Here is a 24,667-nt window from a genome sequence, read left to right on the forward strand (position 1 = left end):
GTATACTATTATTATAATTTATAATAATATAATTTAAAAATATTATATCAATATTTTGGGTCAATGTTATTTTTCTTTGTTTTATTTTTCAACCCTTAACAAACCCCTAACGTTATAAAATAAAAAAATAAATTTGAACATATTATCATTTTTTTATCTTTTTACTACATGCCATTGATTCTTTTGTGTTATTTACAATAAAAATATTTTTATAATCTTACATCCCTTCAAACCATTGCTCATGTTGGAGAATATACAAATAGAGAAAAAACTGATCTTTGCATAAAAGAACTATAATAAAATTTATACAAAAAAAAAATGGGTTATCTTGGATATTAAAGCACCCTAATATGTCTGTGTAGATTTTGGCGTTCGATCCGACCATCACTTGTGACATCGTTGCCGTATCCTCTATTTTTTCATATTATCACGTTACAATTTTTGTGATATTATTATACACGAGCGTGACACCCTCAAAAAAGCGCTTAGTTTTCGAGATACTGACCACAGAGGGATGAATGGCTAATTTTATTCATACTTTATATTTTCGAGGGTGCTGAAAACGAAAATGAAGTTTATTTTGAATTTTATGTGGGGGAACATTGTCAAAATCGCAATTTTAACCTAAAAATGAAAAAAAAAAGAAATCACGTTTTTTTGCGTTTACCTCGCTACAGCTCTGTTCCATTTTAATATTTTTTTCTGAAATTTTTACACTATATGGCTGTAACATTTCTAAAGACAAGGGTATATGCCTCAAGTTTTTATTCTTATCATGATAAAGGTTATGAATTTTTCAAAGAAAAGGGTGCGGATTTGTGCATTGCAAAGTTTAATCGCAAAAGTTGGGTGACGAAGTTTAAAATTTAACTTCTCAATCACGTTTATTTTAAAGTAAAGAGTACAAAGAAGTTTTCAATTTCCTAGTAAGTTTTAGATCAAAATGTTTTATAGAAAAAAAAAATAGTGCAACTTTTAATGTCAACATTAGAGATCCTCAATATAACGCTCATTTTTTGAGGGACAGACAATCTAGGCCTAATTTTTCACATTTAGTACTATCCTTGGATTATAAGCTTTCATTTGACACCTCATTTGTCATTTTACCTAGTATAATGACGGAGAAGTAAACGTTATTATTCTATTATTCTTGTAGGTACATTTAACATTGATTGAAATTATGAAAGAAATATATAGAAAACAGCATGGCAACACTGCGACCCACAAACATAAAAATTCAGCCACATTCAGCTGTGCGTTACATAGGGTGCTTTAATATTCAAGATGTCCAAAAAATGTTACTATAGAAAAATGTGTAAAAAAAAATTTGACATTTAAAGAAAAACAGTCATGTCACTAAATTATTCTAATCTACAGCTCCGGGAGCGAACCATTTCCGATGACAGGGGCTCTAGTCGGTCGTACATTCACCTAATCTTTATGGTGACAGGGTCTATCTCACCGGCCATGGTTTGCTCCGGGAGCTGAACATCGCTGTCCTCACTGTCGTTTGTTCCTTAATCTCTTTGTCATATTATGTAGCACAGTTTTGGCAGTAACACCTGCACCTCTTCCACTTGTAGCGTTTGCACTTTTTGCAGTTGAAAAAACTTATTTCTAGGAAAAAATACAAGATCCTTTGTAAAAGGTATATTTAAAAGACCCCAATAAGTGTTACATCACAAAACAAAACGTTTTCGGATTAACAGGTAATCCATCATTAGTGTTAAGTCCTAAAATAGTAAGTATAACCTAATTAATAATAGACAATGGTTTAAAAGTTGACTAAGGTTAAGAATTGACAGAGGCCATACTTACAATAGCATGCATGCGTGAGCCACCAAATAGTTATGGGTTATGGGTAAGAACCCTTTAAAAGTTTCAAGATCTTAAATGATACTACATATTTATATCAAAACAGATGGATGTTGCAAATGTGCCTGGATATATATTTGTTTTAATAAAAATATGTAGTATCATTTAAGATCTTAAAACTTTTAAAGGGTTCTTACCCATAACTTTTTGGTGGCTCACGCATGCATGCTATTGTAAGTATGGCCTCTGTCAATTCTTAACCTTAGTCAACTTTTATAACATTGTCTATTATTAATTAGGTTATACTTACTATTTTAGGGCTTAACACTGATGATGGATTACCTATTATATAAAATGAAATTTAGAGATTCTTGTACAGGCATCCTTAGACAAAACAATATTCTTACAATTCCTGGTCTGTATATATTTTCGTGTATAATGTATTTGCATTGCAAAGTTTATGAATTCAATAAATTTCAGTTTAACCATGTTTATTCAACAAGATTCAGAGACCATCACTTTATGCTTCCACAACATCGTTCTCTTTTGTTGGAAGGTAGCACACATTATGCAGCCATAAGTTTCTTTAACAAATTGCCAATAGATATACGAATGAATTTATATCAGCCAAACTCTCGGAGGTGTGTACATCAATACATTTGTGAGCTAGAGCCATATTCTAAAAATAACTTTTAAGTATGTTTTGTCTTATTTATTAATTTATATACTTTTGTATATACTTTTTGTATTTACATTTTATATACTTTTTGTATAAACTTTTACTTGTCTCATACATGTACTTTGTACAATGTCGCATGTAATGAATAAATTTGACTTGACTTGACTTGACTTGATGTTGCAAATGTGCCTGGATATACAGGGTGTAACAAAAATACAGGTCATAAATTAAATCACATATTCTGGGACCAGAAATAGATCGATTGGACCTAACTTACTTTAATACAAATGTGCACATAAAAAAGTTATAGCCCTTTGAAGTTGTAAAATGAAAATCGATTTTTTCCAATATATCAAAAACTATTCGAGATTTTTTATTGAAAATGGACGTGTGGCATTCTTATGACAAGAACATCTTAAAGAAAAGTTATAGTGAAATTTGTGCACCCCATAAAAATTTTATGGGGGTTTTGTTCTCTTAAACCCCCCAAACTTTTGTGTACGTTCCAATTAAATTATTATTGTGGTACCATTAGTTAAACTCACTATTTTTAAAACTTTTTTGCCTCTTAGTATTTTTTCGATAAGGCAGTTTTTATCGAGTTGCAGCTTCTTTTTTAATATGTATGCATAAAAATTTTATGGGGGTTTTGTTCCTTTACACCCCCCAAATGTTTGTGTACGTTCCAAATAAACTATTACTGCGGTAACATTAGTTAAACACAATGTTTCTAAAACTTTTTTGTCTCTTAGTATTTTTTCGAGAAGGCACCTTTTATTAAGATGTGGCTTATTTTTTAATATGGTTCAAAATATGCCTAAAAATGTAAATTATAAATAAATTTTTATACGATTACAAGTCTCCATAATCGTACATTAAAAAATATGTGGTGGATTTGACTAATATTCAAAATATCTCAATAAAAACTGACTTTTCGCAAAAGTACTAAGAGGCAAAAAAGTTTTAAAAACATTGTGTTTAACTAATGGTACCACAATAATAATTTAATTGGAACGTACACAAAAGTTTGGGGGGTTTAAAGGAACAAAACCCCCATAAAATTTTTATGGGGTGTCAAAATTATACTATAATTTTTTTGTAAGATGCTTCTGCCATAAAAGTACCACATGTCTAGTTTCAATAAAAAATCTCTAGGAATTTTCGATATATTGGAAAAATCGATTTTCATTTTGTAACTTCAAAGGGCTGTAACTTTTTTTATGTGCATATTTATACTAAGGCAAGCTAGGTTCAATCGAACTATTTTTGGTCCCAGAAAATGCGATTAAATTTATGACCTGTATTTTTGTTACACCCTGTATATTTGTTTTAATAAAAATATGTAGTATCATTTAAGATCTTAAAACTTTTAATCCCAAAACGTTTTCTTTTGTAATGTAACCCTTATTGGGTTCTTTTAAATATACCTTTTACAAAGGGTCTTGTCTTTTTTGTGATTTATGGTATACAGCCAGCTACAGGAATTTTATTGTCCTCGTGGGTTTTTATTTCTAGGAATTCCTGTGGCACAGCTTAGTTATGCATTTTTGTGAACTGAAAATATTCATTAGCATTATCATATCCCCAATCAATTTGAATTCGGTAATATACTGTCTTATGGCCGGGATACACGAGGCTAGTTTTTCAAGCTAGGATAGCAAGCTAGATATCCCGGTATCCTAGCCTGAGTTACTGTCCTGGCTTGGCGCATGCTAGAACGGTTTACATGTGGCTAGGAAATTTTCAGCCAGTAGCTAGTACTATTGCGAGGTCAATAGAGCAACAAATCCACTAAAAATGGTAAATATTTCTAAAAAAACAATGTTCGAGTGAACAGATACTTTGGAAACTGTGTCAAATTGCATTGGATGAATTAACAGAAGATTTATCGAAAAAATTGGTTTTGACAACGCTGAATCACGAATACACTTATCCTTGCAATATATTCGTACAAAATTTAAATTAATCTCGGCTCTTAATTTTGGCACATTAGTTTTAGAGACACGGGGTTATCTGTTTGAAAAACTAAAACAGGTTGACAATACGCACTTGCAGTTCGAAAACACTAGCTTTGCCGGCCAGATGTACACAAGCCAGGATAGTAAAACCAGTAGAGGGGGAAGCAAGTAGCTTAAGAAAATAGAACTCCATGCTATTAAACTATCCTAGCTTAAGACACTGGCTTACTGTTTTTCTCATTAGCTTACTAGCCTAAAAGCTAAGCTAGTTCTGTATACATGAAGCTAGTAATACTAGCTTGCTAGTTTAAAAGTGCTAGCTTGCTATCCTAGCTTGAAAAACGAGCCTCGTGTATCCCGGCCATATATGCCCTTGTTCAAATCATCTAATGTAGGTATGAGCGATGCCATTTTTACAACAGTGCCGTGAAAACTGAGTAGTCGATAGACCAAGATCCCATTATCATGTGGTTTAAATTTCGTATATGCCCCGAAATAAAAAAAAATGATTGGCTTTTTTACAATAACTCCGTTCATTTTAAAGATACCGTATCCATTCAAAAATCAGTTTATAGGAAATTTCAAGTACATACTATAAAATCACATTGCTTACATTTATTCAGACTTCAATTTTTAAAAGGTAAAGAGTTAAATGGCGCAATGAAGGTGGATACTAGATGAACTTAATTTCAAGTAGTGATATCTCCGACAATTTTTGTGCTACATAATGAAAAATACCAATAATTACCAATAACTCAAACAACTATTCAATTTTCAAAAAAAAAATGTAGAACAGCATTTGCTTAGAATTACGATCTTTAGCCAGTTCCGCAGTTATTTTGACCAAAAAATGTTACACCCTCTAGAAGGGGTAGGCACTACCCCCAAGATAAAAGGGGCATAGGATATAGGGTAGAGTTTGTTTCTTGAGCTATTCCCTACTTAATGTGAAAATATCAAGTACATTGATGCAGTAGGATGAAATTCGGAGTCAAATATCATCATCGACTGCACTAATAGAAATAGGGAGCTTACATGGCTAATAATAGAGTTATTATACACGGTAAAGATTGTCTGATCTACGAGTAAGCCTAACATTAAGTGATCATGTAGGTGTACAATGAACATTATTTCATGAAAACAGAATAGAATAATAATATATTTTAAAATATTAAATGTTAAGTATGATATTTAGTTTATGCGGGATATTCATGGTATTTAAATGGATACGTACTCAAAGATGAGATTTTTAATATCGTAAACGCTGAGACAAAGAAACTAAGTTACTTGTGGTGAATTATAAAAATTAAGGAATACGAAAAATAAAAATTAGTAAGATGATTAATCGCTAAGTGAAACCACAAATTACAAAAAGAAAATTTACATAATAATCAAAGACGCGTTTCAACATCACTCTCATCATCAGCTTTATAAAATAGAGTTACTAAATCTGAAATGCGCACAAATACAAAAGTTTAACAAATAATTCAGTGTACAAAAAGTTTTTAATCCAAAATTTTTTTGCTACTTACGCAATCTAATTTTAATATCAAATCTAATACAACAAACTGACATAGTTACGTTTCGTGGACCTTAAGAAGGCATTTGACAGGATGCAATTAAAGGACGTTATCCATTTATTGTACTCAATAAAGATACCTCCAGAAATAATTAAAACGATCGAAAATATTTACCAAAACAACATAATAAAGGTAAAAGTAAAAGAAGAATTAACGGTCTGAATGACGCCTCCAGAAATAATTAAAACGATCGAAAATACACTAAGGGCCGGTTGTTCGAACGCTAATCAACATTGACCACTATCAAACATTTAATTACTGTCACCAAAACTGTCAATGTCAACTTTTATTAGGTTGCTGAAAACATAATTGATTAAAATTATGAGATTAGTTAATCAATTAACATAACAATTATTAACATAATTGATTAAGTAATTTCATATTATGTTTTCTGGAACCCAAACAAAGTTGACATTGACAGTTGGTGACAGTAATTAAATATTTGATAATGATCATTGTTGATTAGCTTTCGAACAACCGGCCCTTAGTATCAAAATTAACGCATCACCTTAAAAATGGGACATGTTTGATGTCTCATCTTTCTTAAACATGTTGTCCTATTTTAGTGATTTTTTAGTATGTTATAGCTTTATTCTTCAAGAATATCGTTTTAATAATATTGTTGCTAAACAGGTAAGTGTCATTGTATACCGGGTGTATCATTGATAGTGCTTTTTTCCTCAAAGTTCGAAATACCCTGCGGAATATTCTAGCATATATAAGATATTAAAATTAAAACTCGACTGTAGTCTTAGGTTTTCTTAACATTTTGCTTTTTGATTCATTCACTTATATTGGATAATCAAAAAGTTAGGTACTTTAACAACTAGCAACGTTCTTTATCAATACAGGGTGTTTCTAAATAAGTGCGACAAATTTTAAGGGGTAATTATGCATGAAAAATAATGACCGTTTGATTCATAAACATATGTCCGCAAATGCTTCGTTTCCGAGATACGGGATGTTGAATTTTTTTTACAAACTGACGATTTATTTACTGCTCTAAAACCGGATGAGATATGCAAATCAAATTGGGTAGGTTTTAAGAGGTAGTTATTGCGCATTTTTTGCCATAAAATTAAGAATTTTATATTCACCATTGGCGTGCATACGGGTCATATTATCCAGTCATATTACCCGTATGCACGCCAATGGTAAATATAAAATTCTTAATTGGATGCCAAAAAATGCGCAATAACTACCTCTTAAAACCTACCAAATTTTATTTGCATATCTCAACCGATTTGAGAGCAGTAAATAAATCGTCAGTTTGTAAACTGACAATTTTGTAAAACATGTTTATAAATCAAACGGTCATTATTTTTCATGCAGAATTACCCCTTAAAGTTTGTGGCACTTATTTAGAAATACCCTGTATTGATGAAGAACTTTGCTTGTTGTTAAAGTACCTAACTTTTTTATTATCCAACAGAAGTGAATGAATCAAAAAGCAAAATGTTAAGAAAATCTAAGGCTATAGTTGAGTTTTAAATTCAATATTTTATATAAGCTAGAATATTCCACAGGGTGTTCCGAACTTTGAGGAAAAAACACACTATTATTGTTACACCCGGTATACAATGACACTTACCTATTTAGCAACAATATTACTACAAGGATATTCTTGAAGAATAAAGCTATAACATACTGAAAAAATCACTCAAATCGAACAACAGCTTTAGGAAATACGATACATCAAAAATGTCCCATTTTTAAGGTGGTGCGTTAATTTTGATGCTTAGTGTATTTACCAGAACAACATAATAAAAGTAAAATTAGAAGAAGAACCAACGGTCTGAATGACGCTTGCTATGGAATAAAACAGGGGGATTCCCTGAGTCCTCTATTGTTCAACCTGATCATGAACGACATATTTAAAAGAGTGAGAACTAAAAAGCATACCAGATGGGTGAAAAACATAAAATGAAATAATACTCATAGTGAAGATTATTTACACCATATGCTGCACCAATTTAAGATAACCGCCAGAAAATTTAACATGCTAATTTCCCCAAAAAAGACAAAATGCATGGTTATAACAGAAAATCTAGTAATATCTAAATGGAAGCTGGAGGGTTAAATAATATAACAAGTGATGGAGTTAAAATATTACCACACTATCTATCTACGAAAAGCTCTAAACAGAAGTGAAAAATGAAGTGAATAGATCAAACAGAGGCGCAGGTTGCCCTAATGAAACAATATGGAGAAACAAAAATATCGGAAAAGAAATGAAAGACAGAATTTACAAAACAGTCATCAGACCAATAATGACAGCTAGTAATACTGTTTGTGTGTATACGATATTTTCGATATCATTGTTTGATTTTGATTTTTACGAATTAAGGCTAATTTATCTTACTAAAGGACGTGCCGTAGAACAATAGACAGTGCACGCCCTTGTTGTCGCCCCGTTCCGTTGTATGATAAACTAGCCAATGCTTCTCATATCACCCGTTTCTTCAACGTACCCCGTAAGTGACGTCTCGTCGTAAGGTAAATCAGCCTTTAAGCTGTGGTTAATACATATTTATTTTCGTACAGAAATTTTTTATAGTTATTATGGATTTTTTTTCCAATTATATGTATAATCACACGAGAAAGCATATTTTCAGTCATAAAATTATTGTACTTACACTACTTAACACAAAAGAAGTACAGCGAATCCGATGAGATTATAGGAATATATTTTAGTAAATTAATACCGCTTAATATGACATTTCTCTTCTCATGAAAAACGACATACCTATTATACGAAGTGTAACGAAACGAACTGTACATAAGTATATGTACATAAATCATAAAAGTTTAAATGATGTCTGGTTTACTAGGATTTGTCAGGTAATAAATAATTTATTACCATCTTATCAGCACCAGCTCGATACTTAACCAAAACATCCACCGACTTCATTGCCTGTTAATACATTTTTAAAGCAGTTTACTTAGAATCAATAGAGCTAATTTAGAATTCACGCTGAGATCTACGCATTTTGAAGTTAACTATGGCATTGTTAAATCAACTAGAACGGATTTTTCTTTAACACAAAAAATATATTTTACTGAAAACGCGAAACAATCCAAGCCGTAAAATCGAAATTGCTAAAAAGTTTAGAATTTAGCAAGCTCAGGTGAGAAACTGCGCTTTATTACCGAGCTACTATGGCACTTTTTGTTTCCCAAGGAACAAAGCTGACGGCGAAAAAGTTAGAAAGGACAGATGAGAAATTACAGTAATAATTATTTGTGGCTTTTGATGGAACATATTTTTGTTATTGTAAAGTCAAAGGCCAAGAGCTGTTTTAAATGTGTTAAATCATTGCCAGTAAAACACAGTTTCAAAAAAATGCTTGGATGGTTAATACTGCTGGCCGAACGGCTCATTGACTTTGGAAGGAAAATGAGAGAAAAGAATAGACATGTTCTGTTATTTATTGATAACTGCTCTGCACATAAACCTGATGTAATATTGAGAAATGTAACAATATTATTTCTTGTCCTCCAATACTAGACCAGGACGCATCTGTAAAAACATTAGTACATCTGGACGTTGAGAGGTGACTCAAACTTTTTTGCAGAAATTGCCTGAAAATAACTCAAATAAAAATGTTTGCGTTATCCTCCCTCTCAAAAAGGTCCAGAACATTGTTTAAATAATCAAAATGTCAAAGAATGAAGGAAAAAGTCGATTTTTTTCTTCGTTTTTTGATTATAATTTTAAAAGTGTTCGTTTCCGAGAAAAGTTGTACTACCATAAAAGTTAAGTAATTAAATTTCCTACAATATAGAATTGGTTAAAAATTTAAAGAATAGTTACCCTTGTTGCAAAATAGCAATAATTGCAAAAAAAACATACATTTGGCATTTTACGTTTTTCAACCATTTATGCTACACTTAGGATCTTCGTATCTTACCTAGAAAAACTTTATGATACAGTAAAACAACACTGTAAATTTCACTACGGTCGGTTCAATATATTTGGCAAAATAAATTTTGCAATCCAGCTTTCGCAAAAAAAAACCATTTTTTCAAAATGTTACAGGACTAAAAATAAAGCAGATAGCAAGTTGAATTTTTTTTGAGTATAGAAGTGTACTGTACCTTTCATTTGCAATTTGCAAATTTAGAATCGATTAACTACCACGGCGTCAGGAATTTTTTTTAAATAAATATTTACTGGTGCTACACGCAGGACAGCAGAGAGTTTGCTCTGATTGGGCATTCCAATGACCTTTCATAATGATTGATACATTTTAATTTTTATTACATTTCGATATAAATAAATAAATTTGTTTATTGCAAAATAAAAACACATACTCTATCCTTTGAAATAACACTTACTTTAGCAAAAACTTTCTTTGTTCATATATTTTAGCTTATAGAATAATAGTACATTGTTTACCGGGTAGGAAAAGCTTAACATTCCTGGACGACTGTGAAGATTGCTAAGTCGAGGCGCAAGCCGAGACTTAGCAACACAGAGTCCAGGAATGTGGCTTTTCCTACGAGGTAAACATACTGTTTTTCCGCAAATCGTTTAAAATTCGACAGATATTGATTGATTTAAAAAAAAACGCGATAATTTTATTCCCAAATAAATGGTGCTTTGAAATTCCTAATAAAATTACTTGGGTTACTATGGAAACGTATTGAGGTTGAATTATCATTTAAGTAGAACACTAACAACTGTACGGAAATATCATTTCCTTACAGTAAGGAAGTCCTGACTTTTTCTTCAAGAAATTTTGACAGGAATGTCAAAATTTCCTGGCGATTTGCGGAAAAAGTGTATTATTTTTAAATATATGCCATTAGTTAAACAATATTTTACTAACAATAATAAAATTAGTTTGATTTTTGTGGAATTAAAATATTAAAATACAACAAAATATAGACTAAGAAAATAATATATTAGATAAATATTGGAAGAAATTTTGGTGGAAATCAACTTGTGTGAATCGAACACTGCTGTCCTGCGCGGAGCACCAAAAATTAATGTTTATTTAAAAGATTTCCTGACGCCGTGGTAATTAATCGATTTTAATTTTGCAAATTGCAAATGAAAGGTACAGTACACTTCTACGAGCAAAAAAAATTCAACTTGCTATCTGCTGTATTTTCAGTCCTGCCACATTTTAAAAAAATGATTTTTTGCGGAAACTGGTTGCAAAATTTATTTTGCAAAATAGATTAAACCGATCTTAATGAAATTTACAGTGTTGTTTTACTATATCATATTGTTTTTCTGGGTAAAATATGAAGGACCTAAGTGTAGCATAAATGGTTGAAAAACGTAAAATGCCAATACTTGTTTTTGTAAGGTTTTTTTCGCAATTATTGCTATTGTGCAACAAAGGTGACTATTTTTTAAATTTGTAACCAAATCTATGTTGTAGGAAATTAAATTGCACAACTTTTATGTCAGTACAACTTTTCTCAGAAATTAATAATTTTAAAGTTATAATCAAAAAACCAATAAAAAAATCGAATTTTTCCTTCATATTTTGACATTTTGATTATTTAAACAATGTTCCGGACATTTTGAGTGGGAGGATAACTCAAATATTATTATTTAAGTTATTTTCAAGCAATTTCTGCAAAAAAATTTGAGTCACCTCTCAACGTCCATCTCAAAACAGATGCACCCTAGACTATACAGCTTCACTTATTCAACCGATATCAAGAAGTAATTTCTAGTTTTAAGATAAATTTTAGAAAAAAATTTATACGAAAAATTGTAGCAAATATGGATTTTTATGACACGACGCAGTCAGCTAGTTCTAATAACAGGGCAATAAAAATTTCAGTTTTGTTTGTTATTCATAATAATAATAGTCTCCCGTTTTATACCGCTCACGTGGCTTTGGGAGTATAGCAGGGTAGTCTGCTATATCTAGGGCCTACGGTATAAAAGGAAGGTATCAGGGCTAGTGCTACGCTTCAACCGCCTATTATTACCCCTGGTTTTACCCAAGGTACTGATTTTATTCGGGTTGAGTCGACCTGGGGCCTATAAACATTTTAAAAATGTCTAGTTGTTCTTGCCGGCGGTAGGATTTGAACTCCGTACCCCCGGCACGCGAGCCAAACACACTACCGCTTAGCTACGCCGGCCCGTCTGTTATTCATACGATGAACAAAAGTAGGCATATTTTTGAAAGTTGCATAAAATATTCTTTTATAAGAAGACAGACAGAAAAAAAGATGTGTTTTTTTCTGTTACTATTTCTTTCCACGATAATTTGTCTATTTTCAAAGAAAATCAAGATTTTAACCAAAAAATGAAACTAGTTTACTCAATATTGAAGCCACGTATGAGGCAGAAGGACACAGATTTTTCGAATTTTGCCGAAATTCTTACAAGCAGCAATTTTTTGACTAATCATCTAAATTATAATTTGGAGCAATAGGTGACTAACATTTTATTTTGTTGAACATAAATGAGGTTAAGATTACCGACTATTTTTCAACAAAAAGGAAAAATTCTTTTGCATGTATCTTAATAAGAAAATGTGTATATATCCAACCCTTGCATACATTTTAATTTTATTAGTGTACGCATGCACAGATAATGTAATTTCGTATTTTAATAAAATAATTACTAGCTACTCTACTGTATTATTAACATAAAAAGACATAGTAGGTACACTTATTTCTACTAGTCATCAACGATCAGTTATTAGAATATCATGGCGATATAGCCCAATAAATAACCGTTTTGGAGTGTAACTTCCAGGGGCAACTCCGAATTGCATGAAAATTTGGATTTAGGTTCTACTTACCCTCCACTTCAAAGTTGAATTTATGCCGTTGGTTGCTTTTACTTGGGGGGTGACATTTACCCCTTCTCGGGTGGTGAAAAACGCGTGTTTAAAATAAGGCCGGAAATGGATGATTTGCCTTATTTTAAGCACCTTTTGTTCTATAAAGTTTTTTACGTAAGTCAATTCTTTTCGAGTTATTCGCGATTTAAAATGTTGATTTTTCGACAAAAAAACTACGTTTTCAGACTGTTTTTCCCAAATAACTCAAAAAGTATATATTGTATCGAAAAAAATATTTTAGCAAAAGTGTAGCCTATAAAAAAAACGAAAAAAATAGTGTACCAGTAAAATCTACAAATTGAGTAGAAACAAAGTTGTAGCTCATGAAAAATACGTTCTTATTCGTCTAATTCCAAATCGAAAAATTCAACGCGAAATCACCGAAGAAAGAAACGTTTTTCGGGAAAACCTTATTAACATTTTTAAAGTATCGAGAAAAGCTTATTATTTGTTTTTTTTTACAAAAGTTTACAGCAATAAAAATAAACGAGTTACACTGAAAAAAAAAAGTTGGCCCCTTTTTTTTGGTAAAAAAAATCGTGAAAACCTCCCTCTATTTAGCACCCTAAATGAAATTAATAGTTTGGCTTTACCATCTATTTTAACTCTATGTACATTGTTATGATCTGTAAGTTTGATTGGTTTGAAGTGCTTATTTTTAAAAACATTTAGTTTTATAACAAAATTTTTTTTTTTAATTTTTTAAAAATTTAATTTTTTCAAAATAACTTAAAAAGTATTAGTGATAAGAAAAATCTTAAAGAGTAAAAAAATATAGGTTCTGCTATTATAAATATGCTAGTTTTATTTTGTTTCTCCGTAAGACAAAAATTGGTTAAAATATGGCTGTTCAAAATTTGCATACACTCATGATTAGTGACCAATTCAAGCTTTCTCAATTATAATCCTTTCAAAAATAAACATTTTAAACCGGTGAGACTGACAGATTATATAAAAAATAGATAGGTAAGTAAATTGTTTGTAAAGCGGTAGCGATTAATTTCATTTGAGGAGCTAAACACTGCGAGATTTTCATGATTTTTTATAAAAAAAAGAGGGCCAACTTTATTTTGAGCATAACTCGCTTATTTTTAATGCTAAAACTTTTGTTAACAATTAAAACAAAGCTTTTAACTTAGCTATTAACACTTTAAAAACGTTTAAATGGGTTTTTCCCGAAAAGTGCCTAATTTTTCGGTGATTTCATCTTGAAATATTCGATTAGGAATTAGACGAATAAGAACGTATTTTTCATGAGCTACAACTTTGTTTTTATTTGATTGATAGACTTTACTGATACACCATTTTTTTGGGGGTTTTTTATAAGCTACAGTTTTGCTAGGGATATTTTTTTCGATAAAATATTTATTTTTTGAGTTATTTGCGAAAAACCGTCTGAAAACGTAGTTTTTTTGTCAAAAAACCAACATTTTCAATGGAAAACAACTCGAAAAGTGTTGACTTAAGGTGATACAGTAGAGATCAACAGGTAGCCAAAACGCGTTCCAAGATTGCGGCTGTAATTTTGAATATTTTTTTCGAGATATTTGGCACACGTATTCGTAATATAATAGAGAATGGCAGTACATAGCCCAATTTGAAAAATATATTAATATGTGGAAATTACTCTGTAATTAAATACAATATTAAAAAAACGAGCCTATACCGCCATTAAGAAGAACAAAAAAATATACTTTCTTCAAATAAACTTTTTATCCGATGCCTAGATTTTGGGTCATTTTGGAACTACTAATGAAATAAAAAATTTTAGTAGTTCCAAAATGACACAAAATCTAGGCATCGGATAAAAAAGTTTATTTGAAGAAAGTGTATTTTTTTGTTCTTCTTAATTGCGGTACAGGCTCGTTTTCTTAATATTGTATTTAATTACAGAGTAATTTCCACATATTAATAAATTTTTCAAATTGGGCTCTGTACCACCATTCTTTATTATATTACGAATAGGTGTGCCAAATATCTCGAAAAAATTTTCAAAATTACAGCCGCAATCTTGGAACGCGTTTTCGCTACCTGTTGATCGCTACTGTTTCCTCTTAAGTAAAAAACTCTATAGAACAAAAGTTGCTTAAAATCAGTCAATTTATCCATTTCCGGTCTTATCTTGAACGTATGTTTTTTCACCCCAGAGAAGGGGTGACTGTCACCCCCCAAGTAAAAGCAACCAACGGCACAATTTGAACTTTGAAGTGGAGGGTAACTAGAATCTAAATCCAAATTTTCATGCAATTCGGAGTTGCCCCTGAAAATTACACGGTATCGCCGAATTTCCCGTTCATTTACTGGGCTAATAGGAATATACTTTCTTGGTACGAAGGCTATTCCAATAAGCGTGCTCGACTGTGCAAACTTGTGGAAATATTATGTAAGGAAAATCATCTCCAATTATATTTTTCTTCTCTAATAATTATTATCGCTCAGTATCTCTCCTAAGGCCCTCGACGGCATCAAACACGATAAATTGATATATTATAATATAATAAGCCAGTCTTCTATAGCTGTCCCTGCTCCTCGCATCATAATTTCCAGCGTTTTCTGTCGAAGCATTCTTCAGTTTTTAGTTTTCTGGCGGTCATTGCCTCCTAGACATCTCTCCAGGATCGTCTAGTTCTACCTCGTTTTCTTCTAGTGGGTGAAGTCCATTTTTCTATTTTTTTTCGGCCATCTACTCGTATTTTCAGACATTCTCTGAAGGTATCCATACAAGTTGAGTCTTTTGGCTTCGATTGTGCCTATTAAATCTCGATCAATTTTCATTTATCTTCGAATATCTTCGTTTCTCACCATATCAAGTCTAGTGAGCCGGCAACATCGTCTCCAATAGTTCCTTTCTATGGCCATAATTTTTTATTTGTTTCTTTGGTTTATTTCCCAGAGTTCAGCTCCGTAAAACTTAATACTTTCTGTTATTGTTTTATACATTCTTCTTTTATTTTCATTTGTTATTTTATTATTCCACAACAGTCCGTGTAGCTATCTGGTGGCTGTTCTGGCTTGGCCAATCCTGGAATGTATTTCGTCGTTACTCCCTGCTTTTGAAGTTATTTGGATTCCTAGGTATTTGAATGTTTCTGGAGGGTTTATAGCTCCCATTTCAATTTGTAGACTTTCTGGTGTTTCTCTTACAACTAATTACTCGGTTTTTTGTATATTAATTGTAAGGCCCCACTTAGTGTACTCCTCTTCCGGTTTTCTGAGCATATAGAGCATATAATTCTGAAAAATTCATTGAGGTGCTAAAAGAAATAGGGTTGGATGGACACGACATAGCTATCACAATTAATACATACTGAATCCATACAGGATGCGTTCGAACAGAGAACGGGAATATCAATTACATAAACATAGAACAGCATTTTATCCCCCTATTATTTTTTGTATATGCCGACCATATAATCAGACCTTTTCATGAAGATCGCCCTTAAGGTGTCAGAGTCGATGGAATCATCATTAATAATGTAAGGTAGACCGATAACACCGTAGTATTAGTGGAAAGAGAAGACCAACTAAAAATATTGATGAACATATTATCAGAAGAAAGTCACGGGTTGGGCTTGGACATTAACTTTTCCAAAACCAAAATTATGGTACTCCACAAAAAATCCCATAATCAAATTACAACTAACATATAAATAAAAGGTATCAATGCAAATATGGGGGACATGAAAGGAGCCTCCACGTAGATTGTGATCACTTGTGAATACAATCGGGCGTCCCCTGGAAACGAGTAATGTCGGCTAATCCTTTCAACACCGGTGCACCAACAACACAGATGCAATCAAAATCAAAACGGTCTTTATCAAGGCCATTTTTGATGACGACCTCAATTAATATTGAAGGACTGTCAGCAGATAAAGAAGACCTATTGTCTAATATGTGCAGAGAACATGGTGTCGATGTTCTACTGGTTCAAGAAACCCATAGAGGTACTGCAAGCCGCAGACCAAGGATTCGGGGTATGAAGCTCATACTGGAGAGACCACACGACCAATATGGTAGCGCAGTCTTCGTCAGACCAGATATCGACGTAGCATCCACATCTCTAACAGATCAAAATGACATCGAGATCCTCACAGTGGAGATAAACTCCTGTACAGTAACGTCAATGTACAAACCACCAAACGCTGACTTTGCTTTTGAGGAACCGAATAACTTTCAATCACAGCAAATCAAATTCGTACTGGGTGACTTCAACTGTCACAGTGTCGCGTGGGGTTACAACGAAACAGATTCCAATGGCGAAGAACTAGAAAAATGGGCTGAAAGCATGAACCTAAAACTTATTCACGATCCAAAGCAGCCTGCGTCGTTCAACAGCGGAAGATGGCGCAGAGGTTACAACCCAGACAATATATTTGTCAGCGACAGAATTGGAGACCAGGTGACAAAAATCGTTGGAAGCTCTCTCCCAAAGACACAGCACAGACCAATAATTTGTCTTTCCAACGCGGCAATCAGATACGAAATTGTTCCTTTCAAGAGAAGGTTCAACTTTACTAAAGCAAAATGGGAAAAATTCTCTGAAACATTGGATCAAGAAGTTTCCCAGCTAGAACCTTGCCCTGATTCATACGATAAATTTGTAGAAATCGTAAAGCAAGTATCACGGAAATTTATCCCTAGAGGTTGTCGAACTGAGTACATAGCGGGGCTCAATGAAGAATCTAAACCCCTACTTAAAAGATACGAACAGCTATATGAAGAAGACCCTTTCTCGGAAGCGACAATACAGGCTGGGGAGGAAATGTTACATGCGATATCCGCCAACAGAACGGAAAGGTGGTGCAAGCTGGTCACGAGTCTGGACATGAAACAAAACAGCAGACGTGCCTGGAAGCTGATTCGGAATCTTGGCAACGATCCCGCTGCTCCGGCAGTCAACATGACAGAAGTCACACCCGATCAGATAGCCCATCATCTTCTAATGAACGGTAAGACGACATCAAGAAAGAACAAGGTGAGAGCTCAACGGAATATCGACGAAGAAAGAGATGTTCTAGGTACCTCTTTTTGTCTAGAGGAGATGAGAGGCGCGATCCATCAAATGAAAGATAATAAGGCGGCTGGCCTGGACGACATACGAACAGAGCAAATAAAGAACTTTGGACTAAAAACCGTAGAGTGGCTCGTAAAAATGATGAATTGCTGCATCCGTACATTACAAATCCCCAAAATCTGGAGAAAAGCTAGAGTGGTAGCCCTCTTAAAACCAGGGAAGGATCCGGCGGATACAAAGAGTTTTAGACCTGTATCTCTCTTGTGCCACCTTTTCAAGGCCTTTGAAAGAATGATACTGAACCGGATCGCAGAATATGTGGAGACTAAAATTATTCCAGAACAAGCAGGATTCAGACCCGGAAAGTGCTGCTGCAGTCAAATTCTTAATCTCACCCAACATATTGAAGATGGTTTTGAACGGAAGGAAATAACAGGAGTAGCGTTCATAGACCTAACTGCCGCCTATGATACAGTTAACCATCAACGGCTACTCGCAAAACTCTACGAAACTACAAAGGACTTCCGACTAACAAGGTTAGTGAAATGTCTCCTCCAGAATAGACGCTTCTACGTAACGCTCCAGTCCAAGAACAGTCGGTGGAGGGACCAAAAAAATGGGCTACCACAGGGAAGTGTCCTCGCGCCGTTTCTATACAACATATACACCAACGACCAACCCATACACCAACAAACAAGGCAATTTATTTACGCTGATGATACAGCGGTGGCAGCTCAGGGAAGAATCTTCAATGAAGTCGAAGTGAAGCTGACAGATGCCCTGGGAGACTTAGCTCTATACTATGATAAAAACCATCTGAAACCCAATCCCACAAAAACCCAGGTATGTGCTTTCCACCTGAGAAACAAGCATGCCCGAAGGTCGCTGGAGGTGGAATGGCGTGGTCAGATGCTGGAACACAACAAGACGCCAAAATACCTTGGCGTCCGTCTGGATAGAACTCTGTCTTACCGATACCACTGTCAAGATGTTAAGAAGAAAGTAAGTGCCAGAAATAATATCATCCGCAAGCTAACTAATACAAAATGGGGAGCACAACCACACACTCTCCGCACTTCTGCCTTGGCATTATGTTTTTCGGCCGCGGAGTTTGGAGCACCAGTATGGGCAAACTCTGCTCACGCAAAGAACGTCGACGTGGCTCTAAATGAAACGGTCCGTATAATATCGGGTTGCCTGAAACCGACACCTATCGAAGAGGTATACCCCATTGCTGGAATTGCTCCACCACCAATCAGGAGAAAGGTCACGTCAGAGGTAGAACGGAAAAAGCAGGAGACGGACCGAAGACACCCCTTATATGACCACCAAACTCAGCCAAGCAGACTAAGATCTCGGAAAAGCTTCCTGAAAACATCAAGATCCATCCCCGAAGCGCCAGAGACGCGCCGAATACACCTATGGCAAGCGTCAACTACTGCGACACATTTTCCTCCCTCGGAGGAAATGGCTGCTGGACACAATTTACCGTATCCGACTTGGAAAGCGCTAAACAGACTAAGAACCGGCGTTTCACGTTGTGCTAGTAACCTGAAAAAATGGGGATACCAGGAGGACGATACCTGCGACTGTGGCGCGGTTCAGACCAGCCGGCATCTACTATCATGCACAGAGATGAGAGAGACCTGCACAGAACAAGACTTAATTATAGCAAATGACAGGGCCATCTATGTGGCCAACCATTGGAAATACAGAATTTAAAGTTGTTGGTGTTCCGGACACGGAAAGTAAGTAAGTAATGCAAATATACTAAAAATGATGAGAGAAAGAAGAACATCAAAGAATAAGAAAATATGAAGTAAAAAACAGACGTACTCTCAATCATTTATTGTAACTTCCGACGTCCGGTTTCGCTGTCTAAAGTATGCAGAGCATCTTCAGGTCAACGGTTACAAGTCACTAAATACTACAAATAAAAACCAGAGTTAGAACAATGTCTGATTGTAAAAGATGCTAAAAATCCATAAGATCAAGCCAATATTGAACAACATACATAAAAGCAGTTAAGACAGCAGACAAATACATATGCATGTACATTCGGGGGCGGTAACAAACGTCCCCCAGGCTCACAAACACATGCAGATATATGCCGTCTGTAATAATGCAATGATAACGTGTCGTACTTATATTCGGTTACAAGGAGCTACTTCTGGAGTATTCATTAACATGATATCTAGCTTAAGTTATGCTAACGGGATATGGTGGAATAGATGGAGAATGTTGTAAAGGTTAGCAAGTTTATGGAAATTGGAAATTCTTTAGGGTGATGAGATAGTTGGTGAAAGACAACCAACAAATCTGTGCCTGTTATTTTTTTTTTGTTGCCTGTTTAAGATGTACAACAATAAGAAAATAATGTACAACAATATTCAGAGACAAATAAGAACTGAAATACCAAAGGTCAAAGAAAATTGGATAAAATCACAGTGTGACGAGATAGAGTTTTTGTAACAAAAACACGATACGTCTAATGTCCATAAAAAGGTTAAACAAGTGGCTGGTCTTCAGAAGTTCAACACACCTAGCAAAAATGCTAGATCAACAGGGGAATATAATCAGAGATAAAAATCAAGAAAGTTGATAAAGTCGAAAAAGCAATATCACAACTAAAAGATGAAAAGGTCTTGGACCTGAAAATGCATATACTGAACTCATAAAATTATTTAAAAATAACGGTACTGAATGTCTTAATATTTAGTTCCAAGTAACACCGATATTGACAAAAAGGAGAAGTTAATAAGAACATACCAATAATAGTGGAGTAAAGAAAATCGTAGAACAAATCATCAAAGATCTCATACACAATACATTAGGCAAAAAACAATAGACAACACAACCATGCACAGAATTAAAATGTTATTCTTATGTATCGTAATTATTGTGGTTATTATAACGACTGTAAATTTTTAATTAACAATTTTTTTTATTTAAATTTATGTGTCTCGACAGCAATGGCCATTGACACAAACAATATTGGTTATACAATAATTAATTTCAATAAGGACTTAAAACTAATTATTATAACAGTTAATTTCTAAATCTTAAATAACATTAGGTAAAAATTATGAATAAAAAAATGGGATATACAATCATTGGATACTATAGAGACGTACAACTAATTATAAAATTGCTTCGGTCTTCTTGGGATACTTTGGATGTTTTTAGTCATAGTAGCAGTTGCATATGAACTAAGATAACTGGAAGAATTGGGTCCAGGCATGGTGTTGCTAACAGTGGGGGAACATTGATTTAAATTGTTACTCATGTAGTCAAAAGTAACTTGAATTTGTTTATATTAACGTTTTGGAGGTCTGGAAATAAGGGATAACCTTGGATACATCACTGCAATACTGGTTACCTAACCGTTATCGTCCGTTGAGACGGGATAGCAACAGTGAAAAACTATTGACACTTTGACACTGAATGTGTTTAAGTTGGAAGATTATTAAGTAAAACATCTCTTACTGACCGAAGTTACAGCTTGTTCTTGATGATTACCACGTAACACAATTGTTATTAGTCACTATTTGAGCGAAAACTAATTTTGATAACTAGTATTTACAGTAATAATTACAAATTTCGGCACCAATTTACAGATCAATACATACACGTTCTGACGTTAATTAACAATTTAATTGTAGCTAAATTTTTCATTCAATTTCCATCGGTTTCTGGAATCTATACGAAAAGAGCTTTGATATTACCAAGTTATTTAATTATTGATAAAAATTACTTATCTAAAATTTTAGCTGAAAATTAAAGATTTGCTTGGAAATACCCGCATTTTCCGGGGAAAATTTTCGTCGAAGGAGATCGGAAAAACACGTTCCTATGCAGAATTTATTTACGGTGAATTTTTATTTGGGTGTTTTTGGTGTAAAGTTAAAATCTTTAGGGTTATAGAGCAAAAATTGAAAAAAAAAATGATTTTCGGGCGCCATTTTGTTTATAAAAAAAGTAGCACACTATCTGCGGATTTTGCATACCTATATTGTTAATATATACAATCATAAGATTCGATTCCAGCAATAAAATTGCTGGTAAATAACTTTTCCTTGTATTTTGCTAATTAGCCCAAAATATAGCTCAATCCAACAGAGTATAGCTCTAACCAGTGGCGGCTCGTACCACTTTAAGAAGGTAGTGCCACAATTCGGCCAGCCGCCAAAATTTTTAGTGACGAATTCATTCTGACGATATTGTCAAAGAAGGTATACTTAAAACAAAAATTTAAAAAAATAGGCGCGGATACTTAGGTGCCAAGCAATTGTCCAAAATTTATCAAAACAGTTCTGTAAATTAATTAATAATAAAAAAACTCTCAACTTACCACCAGTATTTACTGCTGATAGTACTTAAAATTTTGTTATTACGAATTAGTCTCTATTTATAAAATTATAAAAATCATACTATTTCAGTTACACACACACACATGCACAAAGTTGTGTAATATCACTTTAAGTTTACGATATATGAAGTTCATTCTTCTTTTTTTTGGTTGCAAAGTTTTCAATGACTGAGTTATTAAAATTATCAATATCATTTACAAAATGCTTTTCTGCAGAAAGCATACCTAAAGCACGCGTTCTTCTTTCATTGTATTTCTTAGAAATGTTTTAATTCGTGTTAACATCGAAAATCAGATGTTTTAGATGTTGATATAGGAATGGTAACTAAAATACTTAAAAGTTTAATAGTTTCTTCAAATGTGCTTTATGAATCTTCCTCATGTAATAAAACCGATAGCGGAACAGCCCCAGAGCATTGATTAAAAACTACCCTGTCTTGTGTAGGTTATTAATCAATGCCCAGAGGTAGCAGTTAATTCGTCTCGCTAATACAGTACTTCTAATTCAGTTTTAAACCGAGTTTTGCTTAAAAATTAAAATTGTCTCAATGTTTCATTAAGAAATGATTCGAGGAACTTGTAAGCAGGAAACTTCTCCGACATACATAAATTAGAAGCAACTAAGCACTAAATGTCCGGAGAAGGAAGACCTTTGAAAGATCTGGAACTTTGAATATGAACTTTGAACCTTTAAGTTGTTGTCCAATTCGGCGCTAAAATTGACCAGCTCCATATGCCTCTATATTTTCTGAATTTTCTTTTTCAACGTGACCTCTTAAATCTAACTCGAAAGCTCCACAAAAAAAAACGTTATAAAATTTGTAGCTTTTTTTCTAACGCAAAGCCACAAAAAAAATTTTTAAGATACTAATCTGATTCATTGTCAATTAATAAATTAAACTTAAGAAATAATCAAAATAATATTTATACTACACCCACGATCATGATGCACTGAATGTTTAATTATAAATACAAAAACTTTTTAACAGAAAACAGACATAATAAAACGACAAGCCAGCATGTAAAGAAACTCAAAATAAATAGATACCCTCGTACCCGGCACAAAGATTCTCATTTTAGGGTATACTAATAGTCCAATATAGCTCTTTCTCTGTCACTTACATATTACATAGAATGCTCTTAAAATCGTTCTCTTTTCAGGCGTAATTACCAGTACCGATTTTGGCACAATATTCTCCTGTCGAATAATCTCCGCTGTAAGTGGCAGCGATTGTACTGCGCTACACAGTTGCCAGATATGATATAATTTATGAAGATAAAAAAAATACACACAAAAAAATTAACAGGCATTAAAAGGTTTTGAAGATAAAAAATATGGTTCTGCATAGTTACCAAGGTGGTGCCATGGCTCTATGGCCCTACCTCACGGGCCGCCACTGGCTCAAACATGTTACTTAAATTAAAGATGCCACAAGAAAAAGAGTTTCAGAACTTAGTTTCATTATATGGAATATTTATAATATGGCAAGATTATGGCAAAAAGAAATAGCTTCAGTATCGTAAATATGTCGTATCATAAAATAACTATTCTAAGTCAACAAAATAAAAAATAACCTGAAAATTGTTATACATGTAAATCGAGTATCTGTATTAAGATATAATATTTAACTCTGTTTTAATAGACCATCAAACGTATGGCCGTGTAATTGCCAAGTCTCAGATAACTTTACGAAAAGAAATAGTGTAAACGGTTTAATACCGGATGTAATTTGCAATTAATAACTAAATATAGACTATAGATTTATATGTATAAGTGCAGTTTATCTGGAAATTATGCAAACCTTAATTGCAGAGTTTGTGTTTGTTTTTATTTTGTTATCTCTGGCGGAGAAAGTATCCTTTACCATTATTCCAATAACCTGCTTTATATTTTAAAGCGACTTCAGCATTTTTGGATTTTTAGTAGAGGATGGAATGCATGATGTATAAAAGGAAATTAGTTAAAAATAAGGACTTATAAAATAAAATTACATTATTCATGTTCATAATAGTATAAATTGTGTCGTGATGTAGTACTTGATAATATATAGTTAATTTTAGAATCATGTACAAAAATTACAAGAATAAAAAACCGCTAAACGCCGTAAAAATGAGTGGCGCACACAATTTTACAGCTACAAAAGAGCCGATGTAAATATTATGTGGCGCATAAATGTATTTTTCTACAACCACTATTCAAAGTGCACTTTTCTGCACGGTTTTATGTTAGCAAACTTGATATTTTCTCACAGTATAAGATATTTGACATTAGTGTGCAGAAAAGTGACGTTTCTGTGCCGCAAAGTGACGTTTCTGTGCCGCAAAGTTCTTTTCTGCACAGTTGACTACCTCATTCTGAGTAACGTTATATTCTGTTTACATCCGTGGACTACCGCATTCTGAGTAACGTTATATTCTGTTTACATCCGTG

The 24,667-nt window shown here is 33.3% G+C and overlaps 1 protein-coding gene across 1 annotated transcript in view; it reads left to right on the plus strand.

Annotated features, from left to right (window-relative positions):
* The first annotated feature begins 18,170 nt into the window (after positions 1 to 18,170).
* The window catches only part of LOC126886591 (uncharacterized), a 151,252-nt gene continuing 144,755 nt past the window's right edge, over positions 18,171 to 24,667 (plus strand). Inside the window, exon 1 of the mRNA XM_050653542.1 lies at positions 18,171 to 19,619. Coding sequence (XP_050509499.1) covers positions 18,777 to 19,589 — 813 coding nt within the window. The 5' untranslated portion in view covers positions 18,171 to 18,776 and the 3' untranslated portion in view covers positions 19,590 to 19,619. The remainder of the gene's footprint in view (positions 19,620 to 24,667) is intronic.

This window comes from Diabrotica virgifera, chromosome 6 (genome assembly GCF_917563875.1).
Source record: "Diabrotica virgifera virgifera chromosome 6, PGI_DIABVI_V3a".
Taxonomy (NCBI): domain Eukaryota; kingdom Metazoa; phylum Arthropoda; class Insecta; order Coleoptera; family Chrysomelidae; genus Diabrotica; species Diabrotica virgifera.